The sequence below is a fragment of the Hibiscus syriacus genome, unplaced genomic scaffold (genome assembly GCF_006381635.1).
Source record: "Hibiscus syriacus cultivar Baekdansim isolate YM2019G1 unplaced genomic scaffold, ASM638163v2 tig00003041_pilon, whole genome shotgun sequence".
Classification (NCBI taxonomy): Eukaryota; Viridiplantae; Streptophyta; class Magnoliopsida; order Malvales; family Malvaceae; genus Hibiscus; species Hibiscus syriacus.
This window is the reverse complement of record NW_024061960.1, coordinates 2981757-2999305: the sequence shown is the minus strand read 5'-3', so window position 1 is coordinate 2999305 and position 17549 is coordinate 2981757. Positions and strand designations below refer to the sequence as shown.

Here is a 17549-nt window from a genome sequence, read left to right as displayed (position 1 = left end):
TATTTTGATTTACCGTTGGGGAGGAGAATCGGCTTATAGCAAATTCAAATCCCTAAGAACAAACTTAGTATCAGTCCACTAAGGGAAATCAAAATCGATTTCGATTCTGAGCACGGGTGTTTCCAGCATTAAAGAAGATATTGGCGTTAACATCGATAGTCGAAGATAAATCGAAACAAGAATTAAATTCCAATGATTGACTTTGGAAATTAGTTCATAGGAGAGAAGAGCAAGTTATAAGGGTTGGGCCTTATAGACTGTAACCTACAAGAATCCTAAAGAAAAATCTATTTCAAGGATCGAGACGAATCGAGTAAAAAAAGTTATTTTTTTCTAATTGAATTTTACTCACCCCTACCATTTATGAGGAGGCAAAATAGGCTGACATAGTTAAAATAGCTAGGAGGGTGTATAAACAAGGGTCTCAATATTTCCATAAAAAAATTGTTAAATTTGAATATTTTGAAATATTTCAATTTTTACAACAATGGTATCTTTATTTCTATTTCACTAAAAACAAAGAAAGAGGGCCCAACAAATCACATGTTACCTTGAAAAAACATTAAAGTTGGATCTGTACATGTGTAGATAGAAAACAAGTCAGAAAGGAGTTGGGAAATGTAGCACTCAAAGCCACTAATTTCATTTCACAATGCACCAAGTCATTTACACTTCTTGCATGGCATAACACAACTACATCACTTTTCAAGAAACCAGAACGGCCAGCTTCTCAATGCCTGCTTCATCTAATATCACAAGCAATTCTTTTATCGGTTTCGAAAATTTTACACAATTTCTACAGGTAATTCGAGACTATACATCATAGACCGGCAGTCGCTCTTCAATAGAAACCCGGCAGATTGGACACCTTTTGCATTTCTCACAGCAAGTACTGAGAAAGAAAGAAAGAAAGAACATTGTTAGTAATTAACAGAAACAAGTTCCACATCCGTTGATATGAAATGAAATATCACACACCATATGCCAACAATATGATATGCTACCACAAGTTATGACTTTATGTAAATACAATAAAAATATAGACCATATGATATGTACGCCAATGATTTCCGAGATATCTTAGAATTAACCAATAGTCCAATGCTGAGATAACAGCTGGAATTGAAAGGACACTGGCAATATTACCACTTCCAGGGTAGATGCAAATACCTGCAGAGGACATGGTGTCTACATGGCAGGAGGACCACATTGATTTGTTCCTCAAAGCAAACTCTACACAGAATCTTTTCCTGAGTGACATTCATTTGATAAGTAAGCAATACAGTATATATATTTATCCAACAATTAGAATAACTTGGTGCTGAAGTAATACATATTGAAGTCTTTCAAACTCCTGCTGGCTGTACATGGTGACTTCTGTCTGCTCACTCAGTGCAGCTTGTAATCTCCTTATCTGTATTTAGAAGATCAAAAAATGTTAGTCTAATATTGCTCGATAGTAGACAGAGATTTCAAATGGGCGAAGATCAGAACCAGTCTAATATTGCTCGATAGTAGACAGAGATTTCAAACCAGCAAACAGATCAGAACCCCACCCAAAAAAAAAAGGTTGTAAAAGCAAAGCAACAAACTATAGTTCACAATTTGAAGATGAGAAAAACTGTGTTTACCTCCTCAACAAGATCTGATTTAGGTCTTTTCTTCACAATATCAGGTGAAAAAGTGCTATATCTGAATGTTTGAGGATGAAAGAAAAGATCAGTGAAGAGATAATTGAGTAAAGCCTAATATTATCTATGAACTACTCAAGAAGACCCTACAACATGTAATAAGAACAAGCGAAGTGGCAAATAGGATGAGAAGAAAACAAACTTTGTTGCTAAGTTTAGTACACTAATAAGAATGCATCTCATGACTCCATTCTCTTTTACTAATGCGTTTCAGTACATTCTTTTTTATAAATTCTAAACTACAATGGTATCTCCATTGTTAAGAAAAGATATTATCCTACTTAAAGATTTACTCTGCACTTCACTACTCTAGATATTTGACTAAATAGGAACTACTGATTATAGGTGAATAAGTCATCTACATTGCTCTTGCAGCCATTAATAAATGGTGATGGTTGCTAATGAAAACTTTACCACAAATTTAGGCTGAAGCTATCAGATGGTAACATAGAATGAAACTTTTTTGGATATACTGGTAAGTCTAAGCATTCAACCACATATAAGCTTGTTTAGTAAAAACCTTAAGAAAGCACCAGAATGGATGCTTATACATTGTACTAGATGAATGCAAGCACAAAGGAACAAGAGTGCAATATAGAACACCAACCCAGATGTCCCTGAACAGTAAAGTCTAGCCTGTTCCTCTCTACTTCCTTCGTCAATTGACCACCAACCCAGTAAACTGTTGAGAAAAGACAACAATTTTGAAGTGTGCGCAATGTTTTCATTTTGTCTTAACTTGGTACAGACTCAGAAGAATTTAAGCAACAGTTAATCGAGATTTAAAGACTAACTCTTCACAAACACTACCTTGACCCATGGTGCAAAAACCCAAAAAAATCACGAACTTTTGAGGATATATCAATGTATCTTCCAGAACCAGTTCCACTATGTAGTAAAATAACAAATTTCTCCATCAATCTATATGCAGCAAGAGCAACCCCAGCTCCTTGTAGCAGCAGAAGGGGAGAAAAAAGGACTGGGGCTGATATATTTCTTGCACTAGGCGGTGTTCCCTGACATCACAGTTTAATATGTGATACAGATACAACTTTAACATTCAAGAATATATCAAACAGAGGCCATTCACAACAACTATACCTCTAAGTGCATGAAAAGCATGATCTGGAAACAAATAAATGGAATTTTCATAACATGTCCTCCAATATCCTGCAGGTTGCATATTCTGCTGTTCTGGTGGCTGTCTTCATCAGAAGATATTACCAAGCCTCTGTTCCAATCAAGATATCTTATAGTCATTGAAGACGAGCTGGATTCCCCAAGGTGAGAATTGCGATGAATTACTGGGTTATACCACTTTGTACAAACAAGAAAGGCAAAGCACTCTGCAATACTGCAACACAACTTAAAAGTTTACTACAGTAGAAGAATGAGAAGGGTTAAAACACAAAACAATCACTGGAAAATGATTGTACTGTACCCAAAATTTATGAATAAATCCCACCAGCCTAGAGCTGCAACATCACCTGCACATCATTGAAGACGAATATATGTATTAGCAGCGCATATGATGAATGGTTTCAAACTAGAAAATGTAACTTAGCAGCAAAAAGGAAATGTCCACCGACATATCAATCATATTAAATACATATTTGTAACAAAGAAAAATAAATGTGCTACGAAATAGTACCAAAAAGAACAAAGAAAGAAAAAAAAAAGCTAGATCAAAAGAAATACTACCCTTAAAACTAAGAAACAAACAACTTACCACATAACTTTAAAAGAGTGAAAGTTGTGGCGGCAATAAAGAAGACCATAGATATTGCAACCCAAAAGTGCTACAAACCAAATACCAGAAATTTAACATCAGTTCTCTCTCTAATTATCAAGCACATATGTATCATTACTATCATGAGATATGGGCATTAGCTCTGGCACAAGTATAAGATATGATGCATGGACATGGGTAAACACCAGGACACCAAAAAAAAAAGTTTGGACATGGTGATGAAATGCCCAGACGCGATGGCCATAGTTACTACTTACCAGATTGCTTTCACTGGAACCATGAACCACAAGATAAAAATAACAGCGTCATAGAAAAGTAAGATCGAGGGTGAGTTTAAAGTTCTCTTTTAAAATGAATTGAGCTCAAAATAACAGTTAAAATTGAGCTTAATCACTTTGGTCGAAGAATATGCATTAGCATGCCTATACAGTGTCGCCATACGCATGTCACATCATATCCATGACGGTACTCCATGAAGTACAAGCACGATGTAGTCATGACATTCTGTTATAATGCAAGCACATCCAAATATTAATATCATTATTTCTGTTTCTTTTACATTTTTAGCTTTTCCCCCTTCTTAATTAATCATATGACTTGACAGAACAGGGGAAAGAATTTTCTTTCGAAATTCAGTTGTCCTAAGTGAATTGTACCATGAAAGTAAGCACTACCATGCTTGAATAAATGCAGCCCAGTTTTATAACTAGATTTTTTCTTTCAGTTATAGAACTTATAACTGTGGAACCATAAGCACAAAATCCGACATGCACAATTTTTTTAATGTGTTATGTGATTCTCTGAAATAAATCCTTTATTCACTAATGATTACAAACTTACAGGAAGGGTCTCCCATATCACTTCATCACTCATGCTTTCCTCATCTCCGGGCATCAAAGCTCGGCACATCCTGTCAAAAATTAGAGAAAACTTCATTGCACCTAGGAACTGCTGATAAGATGAAACTGAATACAGTAACGCTTAAAACAACAATCCCACACATGCCTACAATTGACTTAGTACTTTTCAAAAATACTATAGCATCATTGCCTCTTGCTATAGTAAGACAAAAGACTTGAAAGTTGAAACAATGCAATGCAAGATCCCCCCCTCCCCAACGTAATTAGAGGTCAGGCTAAGCGAGAATGGGAAATACGGTTTTATGAATTTGGAGTAAGCAACATATGAAGTTGGTATGAGGCTAAAGTCCACACCACTATATCTATATACATAAACCCACATAGTGGATAGCACATAGTGGATGGTGGATCGTTTAAGCCCTAGCTGTCAATAAATTTTGGATGATTTCATTCAGATTCTTGCTGGCTGGAGCCAACATTAGCAAACCAATTTAGCTAATAGAAATAAGATTGTATAGTAAGTACTCAAGTAACAAATTATGACAATGAACAGAATAATGGGGGAAAGGAAATACCTGATGTTATCAATCAGAATAGCTATTTCAAATGCAAGCAGGGGAAGAAAGACAATCTTCAAACTAACAACTGCAACATATCCATTTTTATAAATAATTCAAATTAATAAGATAAGTGAATGAGAATATTAGATACTCGATGATTAACATGCTAACTTGAACATAAAAAGTTATTCGTGAATCAATAATACAAATTCCCCTTCGGGTAATTGGAGACTATAACTAAGATGGAGTATTAAAACAAACAAAAAAATAATAATAATAATTAGTAGAGGATGGAATTTATAATAAGAACAATAATATCAACGGATTATTATGTTTAGAGGATGTTTCCTGTGTACCATAGCTGCTGTCGAGACGTATACACAAAAGTAGCTCAAAAGCAACAAGCAATGGCGTTGCCATAACAGCATGAAATGGAGCCCACTGTGCATGAAAAATGCAGGTTAATGATGAAATACACTTGCACAAAAAAATTTCTCTCAGTTAACAATAACATCCAAACTTAGAGATTATCTGTCATACATGGCGATCATGAGGCATACTTGGAGCAGGCAAAGAAAACCTACCACGCGCGACAGCTGCATGAAAAAGCCATAAAGGGGAAAATACAACCCTGCACAATGAAGTCAAAAGCAAACAAATAAAAAGCATAGAAAGCGTGGTATGCTTTCTTACTCGCACAAGATGATTAACATGTTCTCATATCCACGCTTAGCAACAGATGCTTACATGTTCTGTTCCACACTATTCACCTATAAAGAGTAAGTGTATAACTCGCAGTTTCATAAGAACTTCTATGCATGATGGACAGCTAATAATTATTTCAACCATTAACTTTATATATGACCACAAGTATCCAAGTCAACAGATCAAGTACCGGATATATCATGAATTGTGTAAAGAGAAAAACACATTGATACTTTATGACACTTACTATATGTTTGAATTTCATAATCATCCCAGCAGAGTAGCTAAACCAGTTAATGTTTCACGGTATAGAACATGTCAATGCGCACACAAATTTAGAATTCTACAGGTTAAGCACGCAAACAATCAAAGTCTCCATCTTACAACCATGTCTATTTTCCATTGTAGGCATGTCTCAATGATTAGTTTCCTGAGAGCAAATTGAATGACTGATGAAGTAAAAAAAAAGTTGCACCAAAAGAATTTAAATCACAAGGAGAAACAAAAATTATTGCAAATGGAACAGTACAATAAAAATTCAAAATTTGTTTAATTAAGGAGAGTGTAAAAGGGAAGCAAGTGTCAAGATAGTGAATATTGTGGATGCAAGCAACAAAACGAATTATAAAGTCGACTGCTCAAGGCATAAGTATAGAGTTTCTAAACAAGGAATCGATTGTAAACGGAACCCAAAAGAAAAATGAAAAGAGAAAGAGAGACAAACCACCAATAGTAAGAGAGGGCGTGGTGAAGCTTGAGAGCGAGTAAGAGGGTGAAGGAGAAGAGCAAGGCATGGGCTACCAGCGCCTGCAGCGACTTCCCCACCCTTCTCCATGTCATCACTCTCCTTCTCTCTACCAACATACCCGCAACAAAAATAGAAAAAATTGACGGAAATCTTAAGAAACCCAGAGATGAGAATGAAATCAGAATCAAAATCAAGCAAAAAAAAAGGCAACTTGGGATTAACGCCAAAGCAAAGTAAGCAAGGCGAGGTTTGTGTAGTTTATCTTGAAGGTCAAAGGTTACGTTGGGGCGAAATTACCCTTGAGAAATGAACAGGTGGGTAGAAAAGAAGAGGGTAATTTGGTGAATAACAATAGAATATAGCAAGTGGGAGCCCACATGAAAAATTACGTAGGATTTGCATACGGAACGGAGGAGTAGACTGGGCGAGCGGGAGGTTTACTTTCCTATATTATTTTTGGTAAATTACATTTTTAGTACCTAAACTATTAGTTTTTTATAAAATCATATCTAACGTTTAGTTTACGTGATACATGCATAACAAGGCTCACATCAAAGGAAGATGGACTAACTCTTCCAATTGATTCACACGTCCAAGTATTGGAAAAGAAGATCAGAACAACAATAGATTTGCGATGACTTTTTGAATGGGATTCAGGTGTTATTTGGTCAAAATGTCTTCTAGAGATATGATCGGTTGTCTCTTAGCTTTCTAACAGTACTTGAATCGCATCAATCTGATGTCGGAAACTCGAGATACATCCATTTTAGTGAAGACAACGCATGTAGAAATTCCTACACGAGATTAATACGAGATTTTATAATATTACAAATTTTTAATATTTTTATTTATTATTTATAATATAATTTAATATAGGTTGATGCATTATCTTTTAGGATTAGATTTATAATTTTATTATGAATTAATATTGAGCTAAAATATTATTCTTAGTTTATTATTATTTTATTATAAATTAGGATATAATCGAAACATTATTTTTATTCATTAGTCATATCACAACAAGGACTCATCACCCTATATAAAGGAGGCTCCTCACCATTGTAATCACATCTTTTCTTGAATATAATACAACGAGAGTTTGTTTTTGCAAGTGTTGATTGCCTTGTGCCTTCGAAGCATTCATCATCATTAAGTTCTTTCAAGTTCTTTGTGAGAGAGATCTTCACACTCCGGTTTACCTATTCATTGTGATTAGGAGAGCTGGTTAGAGCCGCTTATTGAGTTTACCTAGTCAATTGCGATTAGGAGGGTTCGTAGGACAACTATCCATATATCTTCACCACCACCAACACCACTACCATCATCATTATCATCAAATCGCCCACCACTACCATTATCCAAGTTCATGCCAACTTCATACATACCAAGGGGAATTTCAATTCGAATTCTTTCATATCTTTATTTATCGTTTATTCATCATCTTTTTAATATTCATCATCATGTTTGATTTTCTAGTAACTTCATCTTCAAGAACCTTAAGTTACGTCAAAACCCTAATCTATACTTCATCTCATTCTTTAATTGAGTGTAGATCCCTAGGTTTGATTCTTCGACTTCGAGCAATGTTCACCACTTCTCTGCCATCCCCTATCATTACGTTATATTTTGATATCAAGCCGTTAAAAAGTTTAGGCACCTAAATAAGAAAAAGGGTATAGTTTGAATACTTTTTTTGTATTAAACCTAATTCTTAAAAAATGTAATATTTTTTATTTTTTTGAAAATTATTTTAATTATTTGTATTTATCAAATTTTTATGTTTTTAAAATTTTAAATAATATTTTTAAATTTATTTTCATTTTAAAATTTCTTAATAATTTGATTCAAACGTTTAGAAATTTTATTAACCTTTTACTAATTTTTAATGATTTTACAAATTTACATTGTTTGAATAATTATTCTTAATATTATATAAAGTCATCTATTTTTAGAAAATATCATTTTTATTTCTTGACTTTCAAATTGTATACAGATTATAAATTACTCTGTTTATAAATTGATAAGGACTTAAAGTGTATTTAAATACAATATTTTAATTTAATTAATGATAGATTTATCATTTTAGACTAAAACATTTATTGTTTCAAACATACAAAAACTAAAATAGTTCTTTAAACAATAAAGAAATTAAAATATTTTTTTTGTATAAATGCTAGTGGGTTTTAACCATGATTGGTTAATGAAATAATTAATAAAATAAATTTATAATATGAAAGATAAAGAAAACTATAACTTAGTAAAATAATTATCCACTAGCTTAAATAACTTGTTTCACTTTTCTGTAAAATCTAGTTTGGACATCTAGCTTAAATTATTATTATTATTATTATTATTATTATTTAATATAATCATCTATTTCTGATATACTAATTGATTAATCCGGATCGGGTATTTCAGAGGCAAGAGCGATCCTTTCAACCCAGTTTGTTTCATTCACAAACGTCAAGATTCGAACATTTAGTCTTGCTTAAAGGATTTAGTGTCTCATCCTATTAGATTAATTGGTTAATGATATTATTATTATTAGTATTATTCTTTACTTGTCAAATCATATACAATTGAAATATGCTAGATTGACTCCAAAAAGTATGCAACACAAGGAAGATAATTAAATATAGGGTAAACTACCCATTTAGTACCAAAATTATTATTTTTGTTTTGTTTTGGTATTTTAATTTGAACTTTTTTAAAACCATACTTAATGTTTAGTTTAGATTTTAATATGGTACCCGTCGTTAAAAAATCAACAGATTTGCTGATGTTATATTTTTTTCAAATATGACATTGTATTATCTTATGGTAACATGACAACGTCACCGTTAAGTTTTTAGTGATGAGATACTAACATAAAATCTAAACTAAATATTATGTATGCTTTTGTAAAACAATAAAGTTTAGATATCATAACGGAACAAACATAATAGTTTAGATATTAAAAATATGGTTTACCCTAGAATAAAATAAATAAAATTCATTGGTTGATTCTTACAACATCCAACTGTCAAATATAAAAATGAGGAAATAGTCAAGGATAAATACTATTATGATAAGCTCCTCGGAATGAAAACGAAATATATATTAGAAAAATACAACGCAATAAATATAAATAAGATAATTAGCTTCCAGATCGATCTAACATTATAGAAGAAGGTCCTTTAAATAAATTCGAAGATTAAAATTTTGATATTACTAATAAAATAAAATAAATTAAATAAGTTATTTTATAATAAATTTTGTAATATTTGATTTAAATTAAATATGAATCGATCACCAGATCAAATATTAAATATTAAAACAATATCATGTACTTTTAGTTAGTATTTCAATAAATAAATAAATAAATAAATATATTAGATAAATAATTATTTTGAGCTCCATAAATCAACAATCGGTTGAACTAACGGAATGTGGTGTTAAATTCCTTAAATAATGTTTGAAGTTTGAATCTCAATGTTGTGAATATAACAAAACAAATTAAGAAGGTTGCATGGATTTTTGAAGTGTCTGATATGAACTAACCGATTAATAAATAAAATATCGATAATTAAACAAAAACATCTATTTTAAATCTCGTATATGAATCAAAAAATAAATATGAAAAATACTAAAACCCATGAAATATAGGATTTTAGAATTATATTTCTGTTGAATTCACCCTGACATTGACATGGACGTGTGGTTTAGATGTTGGGATATTTGAAGGGGGCAAAATCCGATGCCGGAACCTTCATTTGTTAATTAGAACGGAGAGGAGTCTTTTGGAGGGCTCTTAAAAATCTTCATGTCAAAGCTTTCCTCCCACTGTGCCGTTGCCATACTTCACAGCTCATCCACGATGGTAATGGATTGTCGTCTGATATTTTAAATTCAATTATTATATTTAATACTACTAATAATAATGGTTGTAAATGAGAGTTCGAGTATTGTTGAGCTCGAATCGACTAAAAATATATAAAATTGAGTTCGACTCGACTCGAAAACTCACGAGTTTAAAATTGTCAAGTTCGACTACAAATCAAAATAAAAATTGAAGCTTGCGAGCTTAAAATTTTCAAGTTAGAATCAAAATAAAAAAATTAAACTCGACTCAAGCTCGGAAAAACTTGAACTCAAAATATTAGCATATTTAGTTCGACTGAAGGTCAAATTGAATGAGGAAACTGAACCTTAAGTATATAAAAAATTTATATTGAATTTTTTATTAATATATATATATATATATATTAATAATATTATTAATAATTTAATTTATATAATCTTAAATTTTAATATATTATTTTCTCGAGTAGCTCGCGATTTGTCTCGTCTCATTTACAGTCATACTAACAAAAAAATAATGGACGAGATATTTAATTTCTTAAGTAATGTTAAGAGTTTGAATCATAATATTTGTGAATGAAACAAATTAGATTGAGAGGATTGTACCTATAATAAATTTCTACAACATTCGATCTAAAATTTCTCATTCGTAAATAAAGTAAATTATATTGAGAGATTGTTTCTACAATTTAAGGGTGAGTATTCGATAGAGTCGAGTCAAAAAATTTTGAGTTATTTGAGTTGACGAATCATATTTTATAACTCGAACTTAACATGAAAATTTTTCGAGTTGAGTCGAGTTTAAGAAATTTGAGTCGAGTTGTTTGAGTTTCTATGCGAATTTAATTGTAATTATTTATAGTATTATTGTACGGATTTATTGCAATTTTTTGACTTTATATATTTATTCATATTCTTTTCACATTACAATGTTATTTCATATATCACATACAATCAAAAATTATAAAATATATTTACAATATTATATTTCAAAGAATTTATTTTGAGGATAAAAAATTAATGGAAGTATAAATGAGTCAAAGAATTGATGTGAAGAAAGAATTTGTAAACAATTGTAGTCAAAAGAATAAATTAAGTAAAATGTAAAGTTAAAAAGACTAAATTAAAAAGTAGAGTTTATTTTTTAGTAAAAAAATAAGAATTGAAGTTAAATAGGTATTATATAGTGGTAGAGGAGCATTTGGTTTAAATTTGATAAAAATATACTTAAAATGAAGGATAAATTGAAGGAATACGAAAATTATGCAAAATTGAGGGATTAAATTGAAAAAATAGAAAATTTGTTATCAAAAGTTTAATTGAAAGTACATATGTATTTTAAGATGGTTTAGGAATACGTGGTTCAAATTTGGTGAAAATCTGACTTAAAATGAAGGAAGAATTAAAGATATAGGAAATCATAGACCAAATCGTAAATCTGTTAAAATACTCATTCAAGTTTTTAGTTTTTGGAGTTACTCGAAATTTTTAAATTTCAACTCGATTCGAACTTGAAAAATGAATTGATAATTCTTGTACTCGAATAACTCAAAATTGAAAGAAAAAAAAATTTCAAGTCGAGTTTTACTCACCCCTACCATAAAGTACATCTACATTATCTAGTCTGAAATCTCAGTAGATCAAACAAAGGGTGGATGTACTAAGCCCTCTAGGGGATCAAGTACATCTCATTATTTTGAAAAAATGATTAAATTTAGTTTAATTTGTTAAAGAAAACCAGAAAAAGTTTACATACCCGTTATTTTCAAGAAAAAAATTTATTCAATTTTAAATCTCTTTCTCAAAATTTTCGATTCACCACTGAATCGAACATCAATAGTTAAACAGAAAAATAATATCAACACTCTCAATATATTATTTGATTCGTTATATTTCTTATACTAATAGATTTAAATATTTGACACTACTATATATTTCATTTTAAAAATTTTACTTTTTGAACTTACTAAATACTTAACATAAATAAATTAAATTAAATTGTATTGATATTTAATGTAAATAATAAATAAATTTAATTTTTAAATCATAGTTATGGGCTCGTTGTCATCAGTATAACCCATTGCATTGCAAGGCAAGGGACATTCCCTAGTGGCCATTATTCTATTAACGTAATTTGGGCTTATATAGCCATTGCCACTCCAATTTAATTTACATAATTTCTATAAAACAAAATGGAGTGAAGACTCAATTTAATCATTTGGGCTATGTATGATTACCTTATGGGTCGCAAAGAAATTTGTGTAAAACGGAGTTAAAGTACACAAATGTTCCCAAAATTATAGGGTGTTGCTTTATTAAGTCATCAATTATTTAAAGTTATAAAATGATCTATCAACTATAGGATATTGTTTTGTTAAGTTCATCGACTATTAAAAGTTATAAAATGGTCTCTTAACTATTCATATGTTCTAAACTCATCATTTTCTGTTAAAAATTTGAATACAGTCTGAGTTGGACATTAATCTGTTGATTGTGATATGATAAAATCTTATAGTCAATGGACTATTTTATAACTTTTAATAGTCAAGGGACTCAACAAAATAACGTCCTATAGTTGAGGGACCATTTGTCTACTTTACCCTTAAATAAATTTATTTAATTTCGTGAAACTTTTTAAGCCTTTTGAAGTTGATTTAACGGTTCAAAAAGAATTATCTTTTAGGTTTTTTCAACACTTCAAAATTTCAAATATGTGACAAAATTGAAATTTTCATGAACTTTCCTTCAAATTATATTTAAATAAACTTTTTAAAGTAAATATTATATTTAAAAAGCTTACTTACAAAACAATATACAATTTTTTTATATTTTAAACATTTAAATATATATAAATATAAAAATTTTAAACAATTAGTCTTTTAGCAGTAGAATACTAAGGTGTCGTTTGGTTCGCTGGAATGTTTCTCAGGGAATTGGAATCTGTAAATGAATTGGAATTTGAAGGAATTGGAATCTGAATCTGAAACCTATTTGGTTGGCAGGAAATTGAATTGGAATCCAATTCCATATTCTGTTTGGTTCGCAGACATGTCAGATGAATTTGATTTCAATAATGTAAAATGACAGAATTTTCATTCTTGTTTTTTTTTGCTTAATTTTAGTTTTTTTTATAACTTACATATAGCAATATATTATAAAATTTAAAAAATATTAAATTTTCATTTTATTGATTGATTATTCATTTCAATAAATTATAAAAATCATACTAATAAACATCATAAGTTAAAATCATCTCAATTAGGGATGGTCATGGGTCGGGTTGGCTCGGGTTTTTGGTCCACCCGACTCGACCCGAGAACAAGGGAACCTCCACCCGAGACCCGACCCGACCAAAATAAAATTTCACCCGACCCGACCCGAATATATGAATTAGAAACCCGACCCGAAATAAAAAAAATTATTTTTATTCAATAAAAACAGTGACTTAATTGAAAAAATTATATATAGAGGGGGTATTATTGTAATTATTTCTAAATATATAAGATAAAATTATTATTTTTCGGGTCGGGTCGGATATTTTTCATCCTAAACCCAAACACGACCCGAATATCACACTTAAAAAAACCCGACCCGAATATCACACTTAAAAAAATCCGAACTGAATACCACACTTAAAAAACCCCGACCCCAACCCAATTTTTTTTTAAAAAACCTGACCCCAACCAGAATATCACACATAAAAAACCAGACCCAAACCTGATTTTTTTAAAAAAAAAATTCGACCCGGATACCAAAAGATTGATGAAAGTAGTATGGTCAAATTTCACATTCTCTCCTCCAAAAGATTTCAATTCCATCATGTTATGGATAAAATTTACTTTCTCTCCTTTAATAGAAATGAATTTCAATTCCCCTTTGAAAATTTGAATCAAATATAGGAAAAGTATTTTAACAAACCAAACGCCACCTGAGTATTGTATGTTGTGGCCAGGCCGGGATCTGTGAGATTGGGCCCGCCGGAAACAGACCGTCGTATGAACACAGTCCGGTCATGAATCCAATACCCGTCTCTCCGTCTGTAATTGTAAACTACAAAGTGCATGTAACGTTGAAATTATTTGAGAAATGAAAAAGGAAAAATGTTCTCTTTTCTCTCTTCTTCCCTCTCCCCAATTCCAACTCCCGCCTTTCCTGTTCCTCGCGAATAACAATATCTCAACTACTACTTGTTAAGGCGGCATCTTCTTTCAATAACAATGGTGATGGCAACGTCGCTTCTTCTGCTACACTTTTGATCACCTTCTTAGGAAAAGGTGGCTCCGGCAAGACCACCGCCTCTGTTTTCGCTGCCCAGGTTGTTTCTTTTCTTCTACCTTTTTACATTATCTTTTAGCTTTTTTCCACCTCTGGTAGTTTGGTGATAGATTATCGGAAAGCTAAAGCTGATGTTTAGGATAAATTTGAACTATCAATTCCAGATTCATAAAGGATTTAATATCGCGTTGTGAAATTAAGATTATTAACCGGAGGAATTAGCTTTGCTAAATTCTTTATCTGTAACCTCTTTGTTGAGGTCGTCTTATCAACTAAGAACTTCAGCGTGATGTGCTGGGACCCTTTCCAATTAGCATTATCTAATCTCTTTGGTTTTTTTTCCGCCCCATTTTTGTGTTTCTTAGCATTATGCAATGTCTGGACTGAGCACATGTTTAGTGTTACAAGGACAGGATCGCACTGCTGAGGGTCTTCTCAATTGTAAGATCGACTCCTCTCCTGTTCTCTTCAGCGACAACCTTTCAGTTGTCAGGCTTGAAACAACTAAAGTATGTTTCTTTCGCTTTCATTTCAATAGGTGCAAATCTTTGATTCCAATGGGTTTATGTTGAGAATGGATTATTTGTTGAACTGCAGATGCTTCTTGAATCTCTCAGTCAGCTGATGCACGTCTTAATTTAACTCATCATCCTTTTTCTTTACCTTGGGTGTGTTTGTTGTTTGTCTGCATACTGCTTCACTATGTATCTTGATTTGGCATGTAGTAGGTTGTTGGAGAAGAGCTTGGGGTGCTTCCTGGTTCATCTTTTCAGCACTTGTGGTTGAGAGGCTTCTCGGATTATTCGGGAAATGGGCTCAAAACAACCATCAAAAAGATAAATTTGACATGATCATATACGATGGTATCAGCACTGAAGAAACCCTCAGAATGATAGGTGCTAGCAGTAAAGCAACGTTTGGAAATAATATTTCATCTTCACCTAGCCCCCTTCAGATAATAGACACAGAATTTTTCTTTCTTGCCTAAAATGATCTTAGACACACAGACTCTACTTTAAGTACTTGCGGAGCATGGCTGAGAAAACTGATCTCGGGAGATTGGCCGGACCTTCACTCTTGAGACTTGTGGATGATGCCATGGGCATAAGTGGGAAGCCTTCCCAACTCAATGGAACATTCAGTGCTGAAATATGGGACAGTCTGGAACAAATTCTCGAGGTAACCATGGATTTCATTTTATCATTCCCAACTCTCGAGGTAACCACTCTCTGAGCCTTATCCATGTGGATGCTTTCTTGTGATGAACCCGAACATTTCAATGTCTATCAGCTCAGCATTGCGTTACTGGGGTTGTGCAATTCAAGCTGGAACTCAGGTTTCTGGTGCATTTTCCGTCGCTACCCCTCATTTGGACGTGGAGTCGGTGGAAAAGATGAAGGACTTTTCTCCCTTGCCTTTTGCTTTTATCCCAAATCTTTCAATGGGTTCCTCCCAAGATTGGAATGCCATCAAGCTGAAAAGTACTGCTAAAGGTGCAAGGGACCTTCTTTCTTTGCCAGCAGGCCAAAAGCATACATTGGTGCCATCCATATATTTTGACACATCAGGAAAATCAGTAACCCTTCTTATGCCAGGTTTTGAGAAGTCAGATATCAAGCTATATCAAGAATGTTCAGTTCTGATTCCTTCAATTCCTTCAAGTTCTCTGATAGTTTTCAAGGTTTCCTCTCTGAAAATACTCCTTAATAGAAATCTCTCTCCTGATGGAGGTTTTGCAGTTTAGGAATTTATGCAGCAACATTTAAGCATCTTAGTTTGTCAGATACAGCTAAGAATTCAAGTGTTTTATGGGAAATCATTTTTGGGAGTGCTTTGTTCCTCGCATGTTATTAATACCTTATCACTTGTAATGTGCTCAATTATGCCGACGACTCTTCATTATATGACAAGCGCAGTATAGAGGAGGATCGGAGTTGGTGGAAGCAGGGGACCAAAGACAAGTCATTTTTCTGCCGCCAGAAGGGGAAGGTAGGAGGCGCCAGTTCATTGAAAGAAGTCTTGTAATCACTATTCGGTAATGCATTGCATTTATAAAACATTTTTCAATATTAAAAACACTTCTGTTTTCCGCATTGAGTGTCTTCTTAAGAAATTTTCTATTACTAGCAAAAATATACTACATAGATTAATTATTTGTGCTTCTATTTATACTAAATCACCATATATTAGTCCATCCAGAAATTTAACTAGGGGAAAATAAAGTAATAAGAGAATATTTCTTGGTGCTTTGCTTCCCATATACATATATAATCCCCCAATCAACCACCATATACATGTTAGGCTAATTGTCAAAACAAGCGCATCTTCATTAGATAAGATCCATGAAACAACTATGGACACAGAGAAACAAAAATAGGTCATACTGATATAAACCAATGCATATTTCCTACTTTTATTTATGGAGAACCTAGATCAGTCATTACCTTTGCTGGGTAGGATGGGTTTCATTATGTACCATTGTAACATTTCAAACAGAAGAGAACAACTTCACATGGCCTGCCAGCAGCTATAAATGTTTTGAAACATTAAGCTCTCAATGGAGCGCACATAGACACGGCTCAATCACGACTATGCACCGCCAAAACCAGAACAACATCAAGCAAGGTCCACGTATTTTGGAGAGCAATAGGAACAAAAAACATGAAATGCATCATCACCTCTGTGTCTAATTTCATCTGTTCGGAGAATCTTGGCCTTCCATTTAGTGAGTCATTATCAAGTGCATTGCATCAGATTAAAAATGGTCATCCTTACTGTAAACAGGCTGCAACACAACCGAACTCAGAGAGTGGGTAGGGGGACTTCAAACGGTAACTAAACTAGTCCAAAGGTTAAATACAAGGTAGCAATATAACCTTGAGTCTTAGATTTATCAGCATCATCTTCATCTTGACAGTTATGAGATACATTACACAGTACTTACACCACACCACAAAATACAGCCATATCTCACAAAAGAATGAACCATTGCCAAATTTTGCTAGACTACCAACAGAAATGAAATGTCAAATAGAAACTGCCAGGTACCTTTTGGGCAGCCCAGGAAGGAACAGGTAAGGGTAATCTAGGATGCTGAGCTTCCGAGACAGCAGGTACCAA

The 17549-nt window shown here is 32.6% G+C and overlaps 1 protein-coding gene and 1 pseudogene across 6 annotated transcripts; one reads left to right on the top strand and one right to left on the bottom strand.

Annotated features, from left to right (window-relative positions):
* Positions 1 to 611: 611 nt before the first annotated feature.
* Positions 612 to 6573, bottom strand: LOC120168966. 6 transcript variants are annotated; one of them, XM_039177215.1, is made up of 14 exons: positions 6291 to 6573; positions 5402 to 5492; positions 5218 to 5302; positions 4877 to 4946; positions 4282 to 4351; positions 3421 to 3490; positions 3133 to 3178; positions 2793 to 3045; positions 2502 to 2707; positions 2299 to 2373; positions 1632 to 1692; positions 1334 to 1414; positions 1171 to 1250; positions 612 to 892 (listed from the first exon to the last, which is right to left on the bottom strand). In XM_039177215.1, the coding sequence occupies exons 1-14, from the start codon at positions 6428 to 6430 to the stop codon at positions 814 to 816; spliced, it is 1407 nt and encodes a 468-aa protein (XP_039033146.1). In that variant the 5' UTR covers positions 6431 to 6573; the 3' UTR covers positions 612 to 813. The 6 variants fall into 6 exon arrangements, 5 of the variants coding, with proteins under 5 accessions (XP_039033146.1, XP_039033139.1, XP_039033158.1 ...); XM_039177208.1 differs by lacking the exon at positions 612 to 892 and adding an exon at positions 911 to 1022 and having other exon boundaries at positions 1163 to 1250; XM_039177227.1 differs by lacking the exon at positions 612 to 892 and adding an exon at positions 911 to 1022 and having other exon boundaries at positions 1163 to 1250; positions 5446 to 5457; positions 6291 to 6557.
* Positions 6574 to 14166: 7593 nt separating this feature from the next.
* Positions 14167 to 16408, top strand: LOC120167987 (annotated as a pseudogene).
* The last annotated feature ends 1141 nt before the right edge of the window (positions 16409 to 17549 follow it).